The sequence below is a fragment of the Dromiciops gliroides genome, chromosome 4 (genome assembly GCF_019393635.1).
Source record: "Dromiciops gliroides isolate mDroGli1 chromosome 4, mDroGli1.pri, whole genome shotgun sequence".
NCBI classification, from domain to species: domain Eukaryota; kingdom Metazoa; phylum Chordata; class Mammalia; order Microbiotheria; family Microbiotheriidae; genus Dromiciops; species Dromiciops gliroides.
In genome coordinates this window covers 467,601,273-467,617,893 of record NC_057864.1, presented here as the reverse complement: position 1 = coordinate 467,617,893, position 16,621 = coordinate 467,601,273, and the positions used below count along the sequence as shown (strand labels likewise).

General features: G+C 41.3%; 1 protein-coding gene across 1 annotated transcript in view; it reads right to left on the bottom strand.

Moving 5' to 3' along the window:
* Window positions 1-653: 653 nt before the first annotated feature.
* Window positions 654-16,621, bottom strand: part of AKAP10 (A-kinase anchoring protein 10) — a 59,532-nt gene continuing 43,564 nt past the window's right edge. Inside the window, 5 exon segments of the mRNA XM_044005310.1 lie at window positions 654-2,180; window positions 7,487-7,582; window positions 8,440-8,492; window positions 14,101-14,183; window positions 15,817-15,926. Of these exon segments, the coding sequence (XP_043861245.1) occupies window positions 2,175-2,180; window positions 7,487-7,582; window positions 8,440-8,492; window positions 14,101-14,183; window positions 15,817-15,926 (348 nt within the window). The 3' untranslated portion in view covers window positions 654-2,174.

The following is a 16,621-nucleotide window of genomic DNA, read 5'->3' as shown; positions in this document are numbered from 1 at the left end:
TTTCCCCTGATCTGGATAGTTGGGTTTTTTTTAGTAGTTAATTCAAACACGTTTAAAACCATTTGAATGTCTATGATAAAAGCTACATAAGCTCTTCCCACAAACAATCAAGAATATATATTCTTCAATAATCTGTCATTCATTCATTAAATTTGAATTCTGTGGCATTTCCAGAACTGGTTAGCCTAATCTGCTCACTTTTCAGATGGGCTGGCAGAGACTCTGCAGTGAAGGGGTTTGTCTAAGGTCCTGCAGCCAGTTCAAGGGAGAGACAAGATCCTAACCCTAACTTCCCAACTCCCAAACTCCCATTCTGGCGCTCTTGCAGAAACATGGCAGCCTTCCGGTGGATGGACATCTGATGAGTATGAAGAAAGACAGACTCAACTTTTTAAAAAGAAGTTGAAATAACCAGAATCTTCTCGTGTGAGTAAACATTCCAAAATATGCAGCGGCATGAGAGTTACCCCAAACCACATTTGATTCCATGTTCTTTATATAGTTTTTCTATGAAGACTAAAGAAATCTGAAGCGGGCTAAAAATAAAAAGCCCAACCTCTGCCAAACCAAACCAGCTTAAACATATCACTAGCAGAGTGGCCAAGAACTCACCCAAAGGTCATGGTCAATAACAACTCATATTTATACATACATCCTAATCCTATTGTCTGGTTTTTTTTAATAAATGAAAACATTCACAAGTTTTAACACATATATTGAAAAGGCCACAAATGACCCTCCAAGCAGAAAACAGAGACATCTTTTAATATATTTTATGGATATTTATATATATTTTAAATCAAACACAATTAAATAGAATATGGTTTAGGTACATGAATACTTGGGCATTGGAAGAGTAATAGAGGTGGTACATAGTACCAAAAACCTATACACAGCCTTTCTGTTTCTTCTTCTTGTCGACAATACACAGTGTGTCTCTATACAATCAAATATTGCAATGGAATAACATTCTGTATTCATTCAAAGACTCTCAAGAACGGAGATGATTGATAATCTTTATAAAGTGATTTTTTTCCCAAGTCCTTTGACAAAAAAGCAGTAACAGGAAAAAACAAAACAAAACAAAAAAACCACCCCTTCCCACCCCATCAAAACAGAAACATCTCACAAGGAAACATGAGCAAAAACATAATGGAGTGAAACCCAAATGCTGTGCTGCCCTGAATTGCTTCATGGTTCTGAGCAGAAACACGGCAGAGTCTGCTTATTGTCTTAACGACAGTGAAAAGAACAAAGGTCACAAGTGGCAAAAGTCCAAACTACCAGCAGAAGCAGGAGGTGGGGGCAACTGCCAAAGAGGATTAATTGATTAAAAAAAATTTTTCTTCTTAAAAAAAAAAAAAGTCCTATCCGGGAACAGACCTTCTAGTTCGAGGCCAGCACAAGATGAAAGAATGGAGTGAGTCATTATGGTATAATCAATAAGCCAATTGGTATTTTTAAATACGTTGCTGCTTCTACACGTATTTTTGGACAGGGAGTGGTAGTAACTGGAGAACAGGGAGACTTTGATGCTCACACATGGCATTCTTAATTGCACCTTCGGCCTTGTGTTAGCAACACAGAGTTCTACCAGTGAAACACTGGTTTTAAGATATTTAGCATCTCGGAAGCTAGTAAAAACACAAAAATTATATACCTCTACCAAAGGCAAGGAGAGTGTAGTCACTTCACTCATGGCCTGTTACTTTCCTTCAAAATGAATGCTTCTGCAAAGGAAGGAAATACATTTAGTTTGTAATTCATACTCAGCCTTCAGAATGTGTGATTATTACCGTAAGTAACATCAGCAATCCGGCTGGTGCTAAGCCGGCCCCACGCCTCCCAGCATGAGTGGCCCAAGACTACTCCCGAGAGTCTGACAACCTCTCGCAGATGGCTTCTCCTTGTTGTGAAGTCCATCCATCACAATCTTCTGGCGACAACACACAGACCACCGGCTGTCTCTTTAAAGCTCTCCCCTGTGCGTGCTACACAGGCAGTGACAGGCAGATTTCTGTGGGTGGCTCCCAATTCTTCCTTAGGAAATGATGGCAATATCAGTGATCAAAGTACAGTGCATGTTTTCATCGGCCGTGTTAAAGTAGAATCCAACCAAAGGAAAAAAGTTCACTTATCTTCAAAAGCAGATTTCCTTGATCTCGCACCTAGAATCATAGCTGGAAAAAAATCAGAAAGACCGAGTCAAGCTTAACCAGGGGTGATGCTCATTGCTAAGTATTTACCTGATCATGTGGTTCAATGCTGAGGGAACCCACAAATACAGCAGCCCCTGCTGTCAACAAGGCTGGGCAGAAGAGAAAGCAGAGCCCAGCCCTGCTCAGTACTGGCCAGCCAAGGTTTCAAGAGATGATGGACTTCAAAGAATCAAACCATTCAAACTGCTTGTCCGCTGAGGGAGAAACTTGCCCAAGGTCATAGACCCACGACTGACAGGACTAGGTCCAGCAAGCTTTCCTGATCTCTGTCCAGGTTCTCCTTCCACTGCACACAATGCTGGGCCCTGACTGGTAAACTAGATAGCTTGACAAGGAAACCAACACAAGGGCAGCTAGGTGGCGCAGTGGATAGAGCACCGGCCCTTGGATTCAGAAGGACCTGAGTTCAAATCCGGGCCCTCAGACATTTCACACTAGCTGTAGTGACCCTGGGCAAGTCACTTAACCCAATTGCCTCACCAAAAAAAAAAAAAAAAAAAAGCAAACCAACACAGAAGGCTGGTGCTTGAAGAGAGAGATGCAAGGTGACAAGACATATGGAGATATCCTAAATTTAAATACAATGAACATTTGGACAAACTGCATGCAAATCTTCTTTTAAAAGGTCTGCTCTCCAAATCGATCTTTTCTGTATGACCTTTACATTTCTCCCAATTAAGCATACTAGAAGGCAGTTGCCACAAAAAGTAGGCCTCTATTTTTATCCCATGACTATATTTATCTCCCTCTCACACCGTGGCATGAATAGCTAGAGCGGTGTAGATAGAAACCAACTCAACAAAGACTGCTCTCGATAGGAAAAGCACATTCTGCACATGGAACAGAGGACGTTCTTGGGGAAAGCATCATCACTGGCATTTAAAGATGCTCAGAAACAGTCCCAAGTGAGGGCTCAATGCAGGAAAGCCCACAAACAGGTGCTAGCCCAAAGCTTAACGATGTGACGAAGGGAGATGGGGTTGAGGCCACATCTGGATCCCCAACCCCCACATTCATCGGGATAGATTCTGGTTCAGTGTCTTCCTAGCTCTGTTTACATCAATCACCCAGGGGAACCAGCTTAGGTCTAAGCATCTAAGCAGAGCTGATCTTGTCACACCCAACTCTGACGCTCTGACTCCTCTGGTGTCTGACACACTCACAGCTTTGGCCAGAACAGTGCTCCTGAGTCTTGGGAGCCTTTGCCTTAGAGTTAGCGTACAGTCTTCCTTTCAGAGAGTCCTTACTTATCAGAGGACCTTGCGTACAAGTTGATTTCAGCAAAAAGGCAAATTCCCTCAGCCACATGAGGTGGCTGAGGAACAAGGAAAGAGCACCATGTGGTCAGATGGGTGGTGACTGTCAAAGTGGCCTTGATGGCCACTGTTACCTTAAACCCCTTTAGCTGACTTTCCTTAGACATATCTGTGACTTCCCCTGTGTCCCTTTCGCGCTCTTTCTGGCCTGGGCTATTTTTGACCTGTCTTTTAATCTATGCTCGGCAAAGAGCCTGCTGGGTTGGCAGCTTCCAGTTCTTTTCATCTCCCCAGGTAGGTGAAGTGCCAATGGAAGCTCTGGCTCCCTACTGCCTGCCTGTTATCTTCCTCTCACCACACAACTGGCCCTCCTCTCATTCTGCAGTCAGAAATCCTGACTGTCTCCGAGGCTACTTTTGGCCTGCCAGGTGCTGCTGGGAACAGGGCCACAGCAGCGTTTACCCACTACAGAGCCTTTCACTGCCCTCTGGTATACCTTAGGACTTTAGTTCTTCTGATGTCATGGTGCTTCTTGATTTGCAGACACATTTAAAAAAAAATATAAACCAACTGGTATTTTTCAAGCACCTAATATCTATAAGCATGAGAATCACAAAGACCAAAATGAAATAAATCCTAAGGCACCTCTGTAGGAGGAGAGGGAGAGAGAGAGAGGAGAATTGAGAATGTCAATGGACTAACTCGATAGATTATACATGAAGACGCTTGTCTTCCATTGGGCTCGGTGTATTTTTCATGTGCTTAATTTCTGCAGTAGGCTGTTGGTCCAACCTCATTCTATTACTATGGATTCTCACTGAAGCTCTGAAATGTTTTGAAGTGCTGGTGCAATTTAAATTATAACCTTTGTATTATGTGCAAATAAGAACATTTAAAGAACATTGCAATCAATAAGTAACTCTTTCGTTTGGACTCTACTGGAGTATCTTCCCATGACAGGAGCCATTGCCCTTAGGGAGAGATGATCTCAAGTGATAAATCAATGCTCAGCAGACCCCGGAGGCAACTCCTTTTTTTGGTCCTCCCAATCACTAGTGTGCCCCTCCCCACCACGATGTGAACATGTTGCCTCCCCCTATAGATTAAACACTCTTGAGGGCAAGAAGTATATTTTCTATCTTTGTATATACTACACTTAGAACAGTGTTTGTCACAGAGCCTAAAAATAATAAGTGAAGCAAATATGTGTGTATCTATAGTTGTATTCTCCACAAATCTCCCTCAGTCACGCACAGATCTGGCTGTACAAAGTCATCCTAGAATGCCTCTCATGTTTCCGCCTTGCCGCATGCACTAACACTTGGACATCAGAGCAGCTGTGCTCTATCCTACCCTTTGTGCAAGCATGACTTGTTAAATGCAGTGTCAGGGGCACTGATGTGAGAGACTACAACCATGGCGGCTCCACCGGCAGGACTAAAGAGATCAGGTCCCTAAGACTCAAGTACAGATGTTTCATTTCTCATCTATTTGTTTTCCTACTAGTTTCATCTACAAAGTTCCTCGGGATGGCCTGGCTGAGTCTGATTTCAGATGCAGTGTCCTGCTACTTTGTGAGGCAAAAGAATTCATAGTTTTCATCTTCTTCCTATATGATGTTTTGCAAAAGAACTTGTCTTCTAAACCAGTAGGGCCCCAGCTGCTAAAGAATGCCTCTTTGTTTGGTAAAAACAGTCAATATTTGCTGGCTAGGGTGACTTCTAATGATCATGTAGTCTTTTTCTTTTTTTGCAGGGCAATTGGGGTTAAGTGACTTGCCCAGGGTCACACAGCTAGTGTTAAGTGTCTAAGGTCGGATTTGAACTCAGGTACTCCTGACTCCAGGGCCGGTGCTCTATCCACTGCGCCACCTAGCTGCCCCTGATCGGTAGTCTTTTAAAATTTTTATTCTTTTATGGTTTATATTACATTTTCTTAGCTTGGCCCCACTTAACGGAATTCATTATTTTTCAGCCCAAACTCTTCCTAAATTCCCTATTCCTTCCATTCACCCAGGTTTTACAATCTCAGAACCCTCCTCAGTTCTTCCTTTCCCTTCACACACTCTCCATATCCAATCAGTTGCTAAGTCCTATAGATTCTACTTCCAGCTCTCTGCCCTTCATTCCCTTTCTGCCCACCCATCCACACTACCACTACCCCAGTCTACTGCAATAGCCTCCTAACTGGTCCCTATGTCCCCAGCCTCTGCCCTCTCTAATTCATCCTCCACTCAGCAGACAAAATCATATTCCTAAAATTCGAGTCTATGACACTCCTTTGCTCAAGAAGCTTCATGCTCTACTGCCTCTAGGATAAAATATGAATTGCTCAGCCTGGCATTCAAAGCCTTTTACAAATTGGCTTCAAACCATTCAGTCAGTCTTGGGCTTACTATTCTCCAGACCTATTCTAGGAAAACTGGGCAAGTGTGTATCCCATCTACGCTGATGCTGCGCCATCCCATCCCTGCCGCCCCCCCCCCATGCCTAGAATGCATTTCCTCCCAGAATCTCGTTTTCTTTAAGGCTCCATTCACGTGCCACCTCCCACACGATGGATTTCCTTACCTGTGCCCGCTTTATCCCCCCAGCTGGAAAACTACAATAGCCTTGTAAGTGGCATTTCTGAATCCACAGTCACTAAACTAATATTCCTAAAGGACAGGTCTGACTATGTCCTTCCCCTGCTCAAAAAGCTTCAAGGGTGTCTTCCTGCCTTTGAAGTTACTGTTGCTGCTCAGCTGTTTCAGTCACGCCTGACTCTTCATGACCCCCTTTGGGAGGAGTTTTCTTGGCAAAGATACTGGAGTTGTCTGCCATTGCCTTCTCCAAGTCTGAAGTTAAAAGCCCTTTAAAAATCTGTCCTCAGGGGCAGCTAGGTGGCGCTATAGTGGATAAAGCACCGGCCCTGGATTCCGGAGGACCTGAGTTCAAATCCGGCCTCAGACACTTGACATACTTACTAGCTGTGTGACCCTGGGCAAGTCACTCAATCCTCATTGCCCTGCCAAAAAACCCGCCAAAAACCTGTCCTCAACTTTCTCTTCCCAAACTACTTTTCTTCCAGTCACAATGGCCCACTTACTGTACCCTGCTGAGACCGATCTATCTGTCCCTCAGTGTCTCTGCACAGGCTGGGATGCTCTCCTCCTCCCCCTCCCTTGTCTCTGCCTCTGAGAATCCTGAGCTTCCTGGGAGGTGCAGCTTGAAAGCCACCTCCTGCATGAGATCTTTCCTGACCCCCCTGGTTGTTAGTACTCACTAGGTGTACTCACCTCTGAAATGGCTTTGTATTTAGTTTATTTTTAAATTATTTATCTGCACTTGTTGCTTCTCTCCTAGGAGGACAATAAGTTCCATTAGTGTCAAGGGCAATTCTGTGTTTGCCTTTGTTTCCCAAGAGCCCACAGAGCACCTTGCACACAGCCGGTGCTTAATAAGTGCTTGCTGCTGAACTCCACTTCTTTGTTGAATCAGCCACTTAGACTTGGAAGGATCATCTAGTCTAAGACCCTGTTCTCTGGGTCCTAGAGATGGGATGTGATTTGTTCAAAGTCACAAAAGAGATCTGAGCCTAAAGTGAATGCAAGTTTGACCATATCTTGCCGCACCCATCAGTTAGACTCAATTCAATGTCATTTAAAACAATTATTAAGCAACTAGTACATCTCTATTAGGGACTAGGAGAGGCAGAGATGAGAAGCGAGAGCTCTAAAGAGGAGTCCAGGACAGAAAGGGGTGAACCAGGATGGTGGCCAGTGAGTGGAAAGAAGGGGATGGATGGAGCATGGGAGGAAAGCAAAGCATGGCCACTGACAGGGGGTGGTACAGGAAGGTGGGAGTGGGAAGGGAGGACCTAGAGAACTAATGCCCCAATGGACACCACGTAAGGACAGAGGCCCAGCGCACAGTAGGTATTTCATAAATGCCAGATGATTAAGGGACTGAATGAGGCCTCCTTGTTGTGACAAGCTGCGAGTGACCAGTTTTGCCTAAGTCAGGTGATTACCTTGGTCGACTTCTCCAATGGCGAGTCATACTGCGCCTGCTGCATCACATCATTGACTATCATCTTTGCTATCTTCCAAGCCATCTCTTCTTGGGCCTAAAACAAACATTCAGCAACTGGTTCAAGGGTATTTAACACAATGCTCCAGTCCCACATTTCCTGATTCTCCAATAGAAGCACATTTTGTGTGCATGTCCTCTGTTTATCTCAAGAGCCCCCACTGCTGTCCACTCTTTGGTCTTAGAGCTCCTTTACTTCTCTCATGTGATTCTCTCAGGTGTCCAGGGAGACAAAGCTTCCAGCCCCCGGTTACATGAGAACCCCAAAGTCCAGAAGTTCAGTGACTGGTTACTGAGACCAAGTTTTGGGCACACTTTCCATTAAGGATTAAGGTTGCTACTCTGGCTCTAGCAGGTTAAAATGTTGCCCCCTTCTTCTGAGAAAAAACTAATTAGCACTGAACATTAGGAACAATTTTGTGGTGCTTGATCAAGACCAAAAAATGCTCCTTTTGAGTCCCCATTCTCCAGAATCTGCTTAGAGGACTAAAAGCAAATTTTCAGTTACCACAGAGACTGACCCCCTAGGGAGTCAAAGAAGTCATTTCCCCCACTGCCCCCCCCCAAAACAATGAGCTCGGTTTTAGTGCTTTCCTTCACCAGGTAGGAAAGACTATTTCTTATAGATGTAGAATAAGATATATGGTAAGTGACAGAGCATCAACAGCTACCCTTGGTACCCAGTTATCTTCAGCTAGATTGAATACAGCAATTAGAAAGGAGAATGGGTATCACAAAGGTACAACTCCTCCTAATTGCATCCTGGGCAAAACTGCTGAAATCCTGGTAGTTTCATTTAAAGGGAGCTAAAGTAGATGGGAAATGGCACCCTAATCAGAGGGAATGATATTTATAACCAGGTATCTATTTCCTACTTGGAAAAAAAAAAATTACCTCATCAGTATTTCCCTGCACCCATTTCTTCATGGCTTGTGAGAACATGGATCCTATTTAAAAAAAAGAAAGACAACAAAACCCCAAAGTTGATTATAGCTTTTCAGGTCCGATTTCACATATTCATGAAGTGCCTGAACCTCTCTTTAAATAAAGCCCATAACAGGGTGGTTTTATTTTTTAACTTCTTCCTAAGATTAGTGAATCAGCACACAATCACTGACAAAATATTTTTTCTTCTGGTAACTCAACATTGATTTTTGCAGAGACAGAAGATGTAACATAACCATGACTTTTGCCCACCCGGCTAGGAGAGAGGCTTCTGGAACTGTGTACAGTGCTGTACCCAGCCCTAGGCCAACTGACTCCTTAGAGAGCAACCAACCATCCAGCTCTTTCAGAAAATTCAATCCTCTCTGGCCCCTCAATGCTTAGAACAGGTAAGCCCTTGTACATCATATCCCATTTCGCTTATACCACTCCTTCAGTTTCTCCACTAAGCTGTCCTCAATGAAAAGCTGTAATGACTATTTTTTAAAAAAAGGAGCTGAGCTCTACCAGGCTGGATGTCTCTCTCTTGTACAGGAACAAGTGTGAAGCCGAAGACAGTAACCTCATCAGCTCCCATGGATTTACCTACCATCTCTGTACAGATGACATATATTTGTATATGGGTATCTATAGTTACAGACAGAAATAGATCCATTTCCCCTAACTTCAGTTAGGCACCACCCAGATATTATGTACAAAACAACTTATCTCTCTTCTAAAATTCCTCAATTCGGTCAAAGGCACAAGCATCCTTCCAGGCTCCTAGGTTCATAACCTCAGCATTACCCTTTCCTCCTCATTCTCCTCACCCCACATATCCACTGACTGCCAAATCCTGCATAACTTCACAACCTCTCTCGCATTTGGCCTCTCTCTCCCCACTCACACAGCTACCTTAACCCCCAACCCACTTAGTTCACCTAAGTAACAGCTGCTTAATTGGCTTAAGTCTTTCAACACCAGTCTATCCTCTATACTATGCCAAAGGAATTTTCCTTATGCACAGATCTAACCATGTGACTCTCCTACTCAATCAACTTCAGTGGCTTCCTACTGCCTCTTGGACCAAAGATCTAGAGTACATACTTCTTCACCCCCACCTCATTGAATCCTCCTTCTCCTTCAAGATCCAACCTGAGCCCCACCTTCTACAAGAAGGAGAAGAAATTCTCCCCATTACTAGTGCCCTCTCTCCAAGCCATGGTACAGTCAATGATTTTGCATTTATTCTGCCTATACTTAAGTCTGTACTTGTCTTCCCCAACAGAATATAATTTTTCAAACAGGGACTGTTTCATTCTTGGTATCTAGACCTCCAAGTGCCTAGCTGGTGCCCTCCCTCTTTTTTTTTTTTTTGCGGGGCAATTGGGGTTAAGTGACTTGCCCAGGGTCACACAGCTAGTAAGTGTTAAGTGTCTGAGGTCGGATTTGAACTCAGGTACTCCTGAATCCAGGGCCGGTGCTCTATCCACTGCGCCATCTAGCTGCCCCAGCGCCTTCCCTCTTAAAATACCTTGTATTAACTCACTTTCATCCACCTGTTTTTGTATGTTTTTGTTCACACATTTCTATGTATGTTGTTGACACAGTTAAGTACGCCTGCTAGCTCCACCATCAGAATGAGTGCACTCTAAGGAGGAATTGTGTCACTCTGCTTGTATCTTCATTGACTAGTATAGTGTCAGGCACACAGTGGTGCTTAATAAATACTTTATTGAGTGATTATTCATCTTAACAGGTTAGCACTACACTAAATCTTCAGCCTTTGCAAAAATCAACTTCCTTTGCTCTAGTTCTGAATCCACATAAATTAATTTATCTAAAGCAACCCAGTCAATCAAGTTACAACTCAGAGTTTCTAATTATCCTCTTAATGGCTGCACATTGGCTTCTGAAATCTTCATTTATCAGTGGAAACCAAATACTGTGAAATGCAAGTCAGTTTCTAAGATGTAATATAGCTAAAGATAAGAGTGCCACCATTTTTACTGACTCGAAATATGCGGACCAGGGGAATCCGACTGTTTAATTAAAACTGCTTCTTATATGATTAACCATAGACAAGAGTTTGAGTCTTTTATAGTAAATGACTCCCCTTTTGAAGAATATGTTGATGAATTAAAGAAATTTGGAAAGTGGGGAGGAAATGATACAATTGTAGCATTTGCTAAGCAGCATCAGCTGAATGTTGTGGTTCATCAATTAAATCAGCCTTTATTGAAAATCAGTGGCACAGACAAAACTGATGCTACAGAACTCCACATTTTCTACCATAAAGAACATTATGATAGCATTAGAAAAATTAACGACAATTCAGAAACCCCTGCCACTTTGACATGCACAGAATTGGAGAACCAGTTGAAACAATGTGGCATACCCCAAATTCTGACTGCTTAAATACTTTAACCTTAACAAGCTTTTCCTTCTGCAGGTAAACTGCTTTTTTTTGTTTGTTTGTTTTTTTTTTGAACCATGAGTTTAATGAGTCTGTTTATGGTATTATGTTTAAAACCTATTGCTTGATTTATCAATGGACATATTGAATATTGACTCATTTCTTTTTGATGAAATTGTTTATCACTTTAAGTATCTGTTACTGTCATACTAGATAGAGAATTCATGTATAAGATAATGTGTTTACTTGCTAAAAGATTATGTAATAATGTCTAATATTATCAGTCATTTACATTCATATATCATTTACATGTCATTGTGACTATGTACATTGTGGGTATGGTTTGGAATTATTGTATATATAACAAGTACATCATCAGTTATGCAGCATAACATGCATTTTTACCATCATACTGTCTTTGGTGAAATTAATATGAGATTTATGAATTATGGAAACTTATCATCTCAGAGACTAACTGCTCTTACAATGAGTTTGATATAGGCCCTGTAGAGAATATATGTACAACAGGAGGAGAGACAGGTACATGTAAGTCTATGGTTTGCTTATGATGGCAACTATATAGACCACAATTGCTGGACACAGTCCAGTTTCTTCCTCTCTCCCTTCTAAAAGTTTTCTTTTTCTTTCACTAAGTCTGATGGCATAGTCAGAATCCATCCACCTATGGCCTACTGGATGTCTCGAAACCATGAGATGTGGTATGATAACCTTTCCATAACATTTTCAGGTGACATAAACACGTTACTAAATTTGGCTTTGATCCAGACACATGGTGGTAAGAAGTGTTATAGATTGCATAACTACCTCAACTCTCTATTATATAAAGGAGGGAATGTAATGGAATGTACTAAATTTGATCATTGACAACGCTATGCTAAGGTTTAGTAAAAAATCCAGCAATTCAGTTAAAGAAGAAGAATCCAGCTTTCCAGACCAGAATCCAGCTTCCTCCTGATGACATCTTACCACTCCAAGAAGACAAGAGAACTGAGAAAAGACTTCCAAAGACTTAATTATTTTTTACTGTTTCATCAAGGAACACCTGTTCCTAGAAGAAACAAAGGGGGGAATGTGATAAAATAATGGGATTTAGCAGATACTCAAAGACCCACCTGGAGATTAATCAAGACTGATTAAATCAAGTGAGAGTGATTGACTGCTGATTAAGCCTACTTCAAGTTAATTGGATTATATCAAGTTAATTGGATTGTGATCATACCTGGTTATCCCTTAAGAAGGTGTAATTCTCAGAAACTAGACTGTGAACTCAACTTGAGAACACCTTCAAAGACAATGGATTTGGATGATGCCAACCAATAACCTTGAAGCAGTGTATAAGGACCGCCTCTGTTCCAGATCTATAAATAAGCTTCCAAAAACAGCTTGGGGAGAGTAGGAGTAGCTTTCTTTTTACCTGCTTGGCGGGACTCCTGACGGCGCGGCACAGACTCTCTCTCTCCAAAGGTGGTCTTTTTCGGATTGGTGAGTTTTTATAAGGAATATAGACTAAGCCTAGATTTAAGACGATTTGTACTGTATTTCTATTTTCCTATCCTTCTAATCAACAACACCTTGTATACAATAAAGGCTCTATCTAGAAAACCAGAAGCTTCTTCCATTTACTAGTCTGGGAGATAAATTAAGGGAAGGGTTAAGTAGGGGAGATTTATGATCTAATATCCAATTTTAAATCTTACAGTAGGAAGCAAAAAGCACTCTGCATTCAATTCTTGGATAAAATCAGAGTGATATTTACCCAACTAAGCTTCAACTTAACTGACAGTTCCCATTTGTTCATTGATCAATGAATATTTTTATGTGATTGTGGTAGTACATTAGGGCATCTCAAGACACCTCTCAAGTCCAACTTTGGTTTAGAGTGCCATCCTGAAACAAAATGGTGGCTGAATAAAGGTTTCATATTCCTGTATCTCAAGTATTTTTTAGGAGATTTCAATTAAGTTTGGTCCATAGGCAGGGGTTACAAAGTTAACTGCACTGAATGATGTTTAGTTTTCCTAAAACCACAGTTGATCCTTAACATCTGTATGTTTAACTTTTGAGACTTCATGAATTTGCATGACTTTTATTAGTAATCTCATTTTCACTTTCACCTCAGCAACTGTGCACATTTGCAACTATGCTCAGCACAGAGAAAAATGGAGGTGCTGTGTGCAAGTTTGTGGCGTGGTTGGTATCCCACCAGCTTTCCTGGTCTTGTTCAGCCTACCACTGTAAAGAGCCTCCCCCCCCCCCCCCGCAATTTGTTGCATATTTTCATTGTTTGCCTTTAAAACTCAACTTTTGTATTGCAATTATGCCTCCAAAGTATATAAAAGTCCTTTGGGGTCTAAGCCCAAGCATGCAAAGTCAGTGATAAAGCTTAGTGAGAAAATAAAAGTGTTAGATAAACTTCATGCTGAAATAACATCTACAGCTGCTATTGACTAAGAGCTTGGTGTTAACAAATTGATGATTTGTTATAATCACAAAAGGAAGAAAATATTTATGGTACTGTAGATTTCATGTGTTATGAAAAGTGAATATTATCTGAATCAATGTTTGTTTAATTGAGATGTTAGCACAAAAGATTACAGAATTCTAGGGAATTATTAGAGAGTAAAAACATTTTGCATGTTACCAGTTTGATTCTGTATACTGTATTTCATGAGTAATTTCATGGTTAATGTGTTAGGAAAAGTCCATATTATCAGAATTAATGTTTTGTTATAAAGAATGATGCACACTTACTAGCTGTGTGACCCTGGGCAAGTCACTTAACCCTCATTGCCCCAACAAAAAAAAAATTATACAGAATATACAGAAAAGTATATTAGTTCATAAATTTCTAGGGAAAGATTAGTTTCTGGTAGGTGCAGGAACCTAACCCCTATTTCTCCACAGGTTCAATGTATCAATATTTTGTGGGCTTTTTTGTTTTTTTACTTCAGCATTGTTTTTTAGGAACATTATCTGCACAAAAGTTGAAGACTAATTATGCCCCTTTTAAGTGTATAACTTAATGGCCCAATAGCCAGTTTTGTGAAGTACATGACAGGCACGTGTTGAATACAGAAAGAGGAATTTACTTCATAAAATCAACTCTAGTCTTTGGACCTGAAGTTACTTTAACAACTGTCATTGTAAGCAATACAAAGGAAGACTCAGTTTTAAGTGTAAACACCACAACAAACCTCTGGATTTCTTGACATCAGGCTCAGGTTCAGATTCTCGGATGAACTGCCCCAGGTCACTGACTCTCCCAAAGGTCATCTTCCTGAAGGGAAGAGAAAAAGGAAATGACAAACTGCAAGAATCAGCTTTAATCTTTTTTTTTTTTTTAGTGAGGCAATTGGGGTTAAGTGACTTGCCCAGGGTCACACAGCTAGTAAGTATTAAGTGTCTGAGGTCAGATTTGAACTCAGGTACTCCTGAATCCAGGGCCGGTGCTCTATCCACTGTGCCATCTAGCTGCCCCTAGCTTTAATCTTCATGAAGAAAATTTTATCATTACTCATCTCTACACAATTGTTTAGAAAAATGGCAACTACTTTGTGGCCCACTTGGAGCAGCCTTATATTATTGAAAGTGGGCTTCTTGGGGCAGCTAGGTGGGCACAGTGGATAAAGCGCTGGCCCTGGATTCAGGAGGACCTGAGTTCAAATCCAGCCTCAGACACTTGACACTTACTAGCTGTGTGACCCTGGGCAAGTCACTTAACCCCAATTGCCTCATCCAAAAAAAAAAAAAAAGAAAAGAAAGAAAGAAATCCCTATATTTTGACTCCATTATTTTACAGCTAAGGAACACCAAAACCTCACTCTGTCTAAGGCTATATTTTATACAACAAAACATGTGGAAATGAAGCTATAGGTAAGTGAACTTATCCCTCAAAACCCCAAGTCACATCTCTGGCAAAGTATTAATTCTTTTGGACTCCAGGGATACTATTTACTAAATGATTATTATAAAGAACTAAAAAAGTACCTGAGAGTTTATAAAAATGGACATACTTAAAGTTCCTAAGTTCTTTCATTTGACTTAATCCATCATCAATTCTTACTGCCCATGTGCTGTCCATTTAAAACCAAGGAAAGGCTAGCTATGGTGGTGAACACCTGTAACCCCTTCTCTTAGAGACAGCTGCTGGGTCACTTGGAGCAGCAGTGGCTAAGCTGCCTGAGTGGGGGGGGCCACCAGGTTACCTTGGGAGAAGTGAACCCACCCACGTCCGAGAAGGAACAGGACAAACACGCATGCTAATGGGCAATGAGATTAGGCCCATAAGTGGTTTCTGCCCTTCTAGCTTGGGCAAGATGGGGAAACTTCCTATCAATCAAGTCAGTAAAAGATTTTGTTCCATTCTGTGTAATCTTTAAGGATTTTCATTCTTCCAAATAATTCCACTCATCTGACATAACTGAAACTAACCACAAAAGAATCTCTTTTTTAATGCTATGCAGGATGGTGGCAATCGTTAGTAGGGAGGTTAACTTCTTCCTTAGAGGTTACAGACTACAGTGGATTCACATTCAGACCTGTGAATGTTATTTCACAAAAGAAAAAAAACTGAATAAGTCTAACACAGGGCCATGTTATGGGGGACTCTAGTAGTGTCTAAATGATATCTGTTCTTTAAGGATAAAATTACGCAACCAATTTCCTAAGCAGAGAAGAATGATGTGGCAGGTTTGAGTTCTCCAACCTAGAGTGTGCATACTGGCATTTCACCTTTTAAAAAAACCCTATACATCTGGATCACTGATTATGAAAGACCTGTTCTAATACATGATGTTACCAGAAAGTAAAATCTGTACATTTGAGATTCCTCAATATTAAGAAAATTGAAAAGGTATAAAGTGGATGTAAACCCACGACAGTACCAAAAATCTGTCATTAGCTCACTTTACCCTGCGTATGTCCGCTGATATAAAGATTCGGGATCCAAACTTGCAGCATCTACAATTATTGCTTCGTCAAAATTCTTCAGGATTTTAATGTTGGCCTTCTTCACACTGAACTACAACATAAATTCTACATGTTAGTGCCAAATGCAGGAAACACATCCACCTGGGGTTTCTGAATCACATAGGTTTATAGTACTAATAGTTTCTGCCTCTCCTGTCAGGGCTCTAAAGTTGGTATCACAGGGCAAAGTTATGCAACCATGAAAGAAATGATCCCCCCCTATGCCACGGCCATCTAATGTTTGTAATGGAAGAAAAAGGAAAGAAAAACAGTAGGGCATTTTGGGGCTATGAACATTCTGATAAAAATTAGCCATCCAAAATCTACAAGCTGATGAAAATTTGTAAGATCAAGATCCATCCCCAATGGCTAAGTAGGGTCAACACTGATTATCAATAATTGCTTGAAAAACCATTCACACTATCCAAAAAGTCAGACACATTATACCCATTACGTCAGCAAAGAGAATCAAACAGTTAAAGCTCAGTGTTGCCAGTCCTATGGGAAAATAGGTCCATTCTACTGGGGGAGGTGGGTATAAAACGGAACAATCTGGAAAACAATATATCAATGTACAAGAACCATCAAGCTCTTCACATCATTTGACCCAATGGTCCCAAACTACTAGTACTACAGCTTAACAATGCCAGGATAAGGGACAGCTAGGTGGCGCAGTGGATAAAGCACCGGCCCTGGAGTCAGGAGTACCTGGGTTCAAATCCGGCCTCAGACATTTAACACTTACTG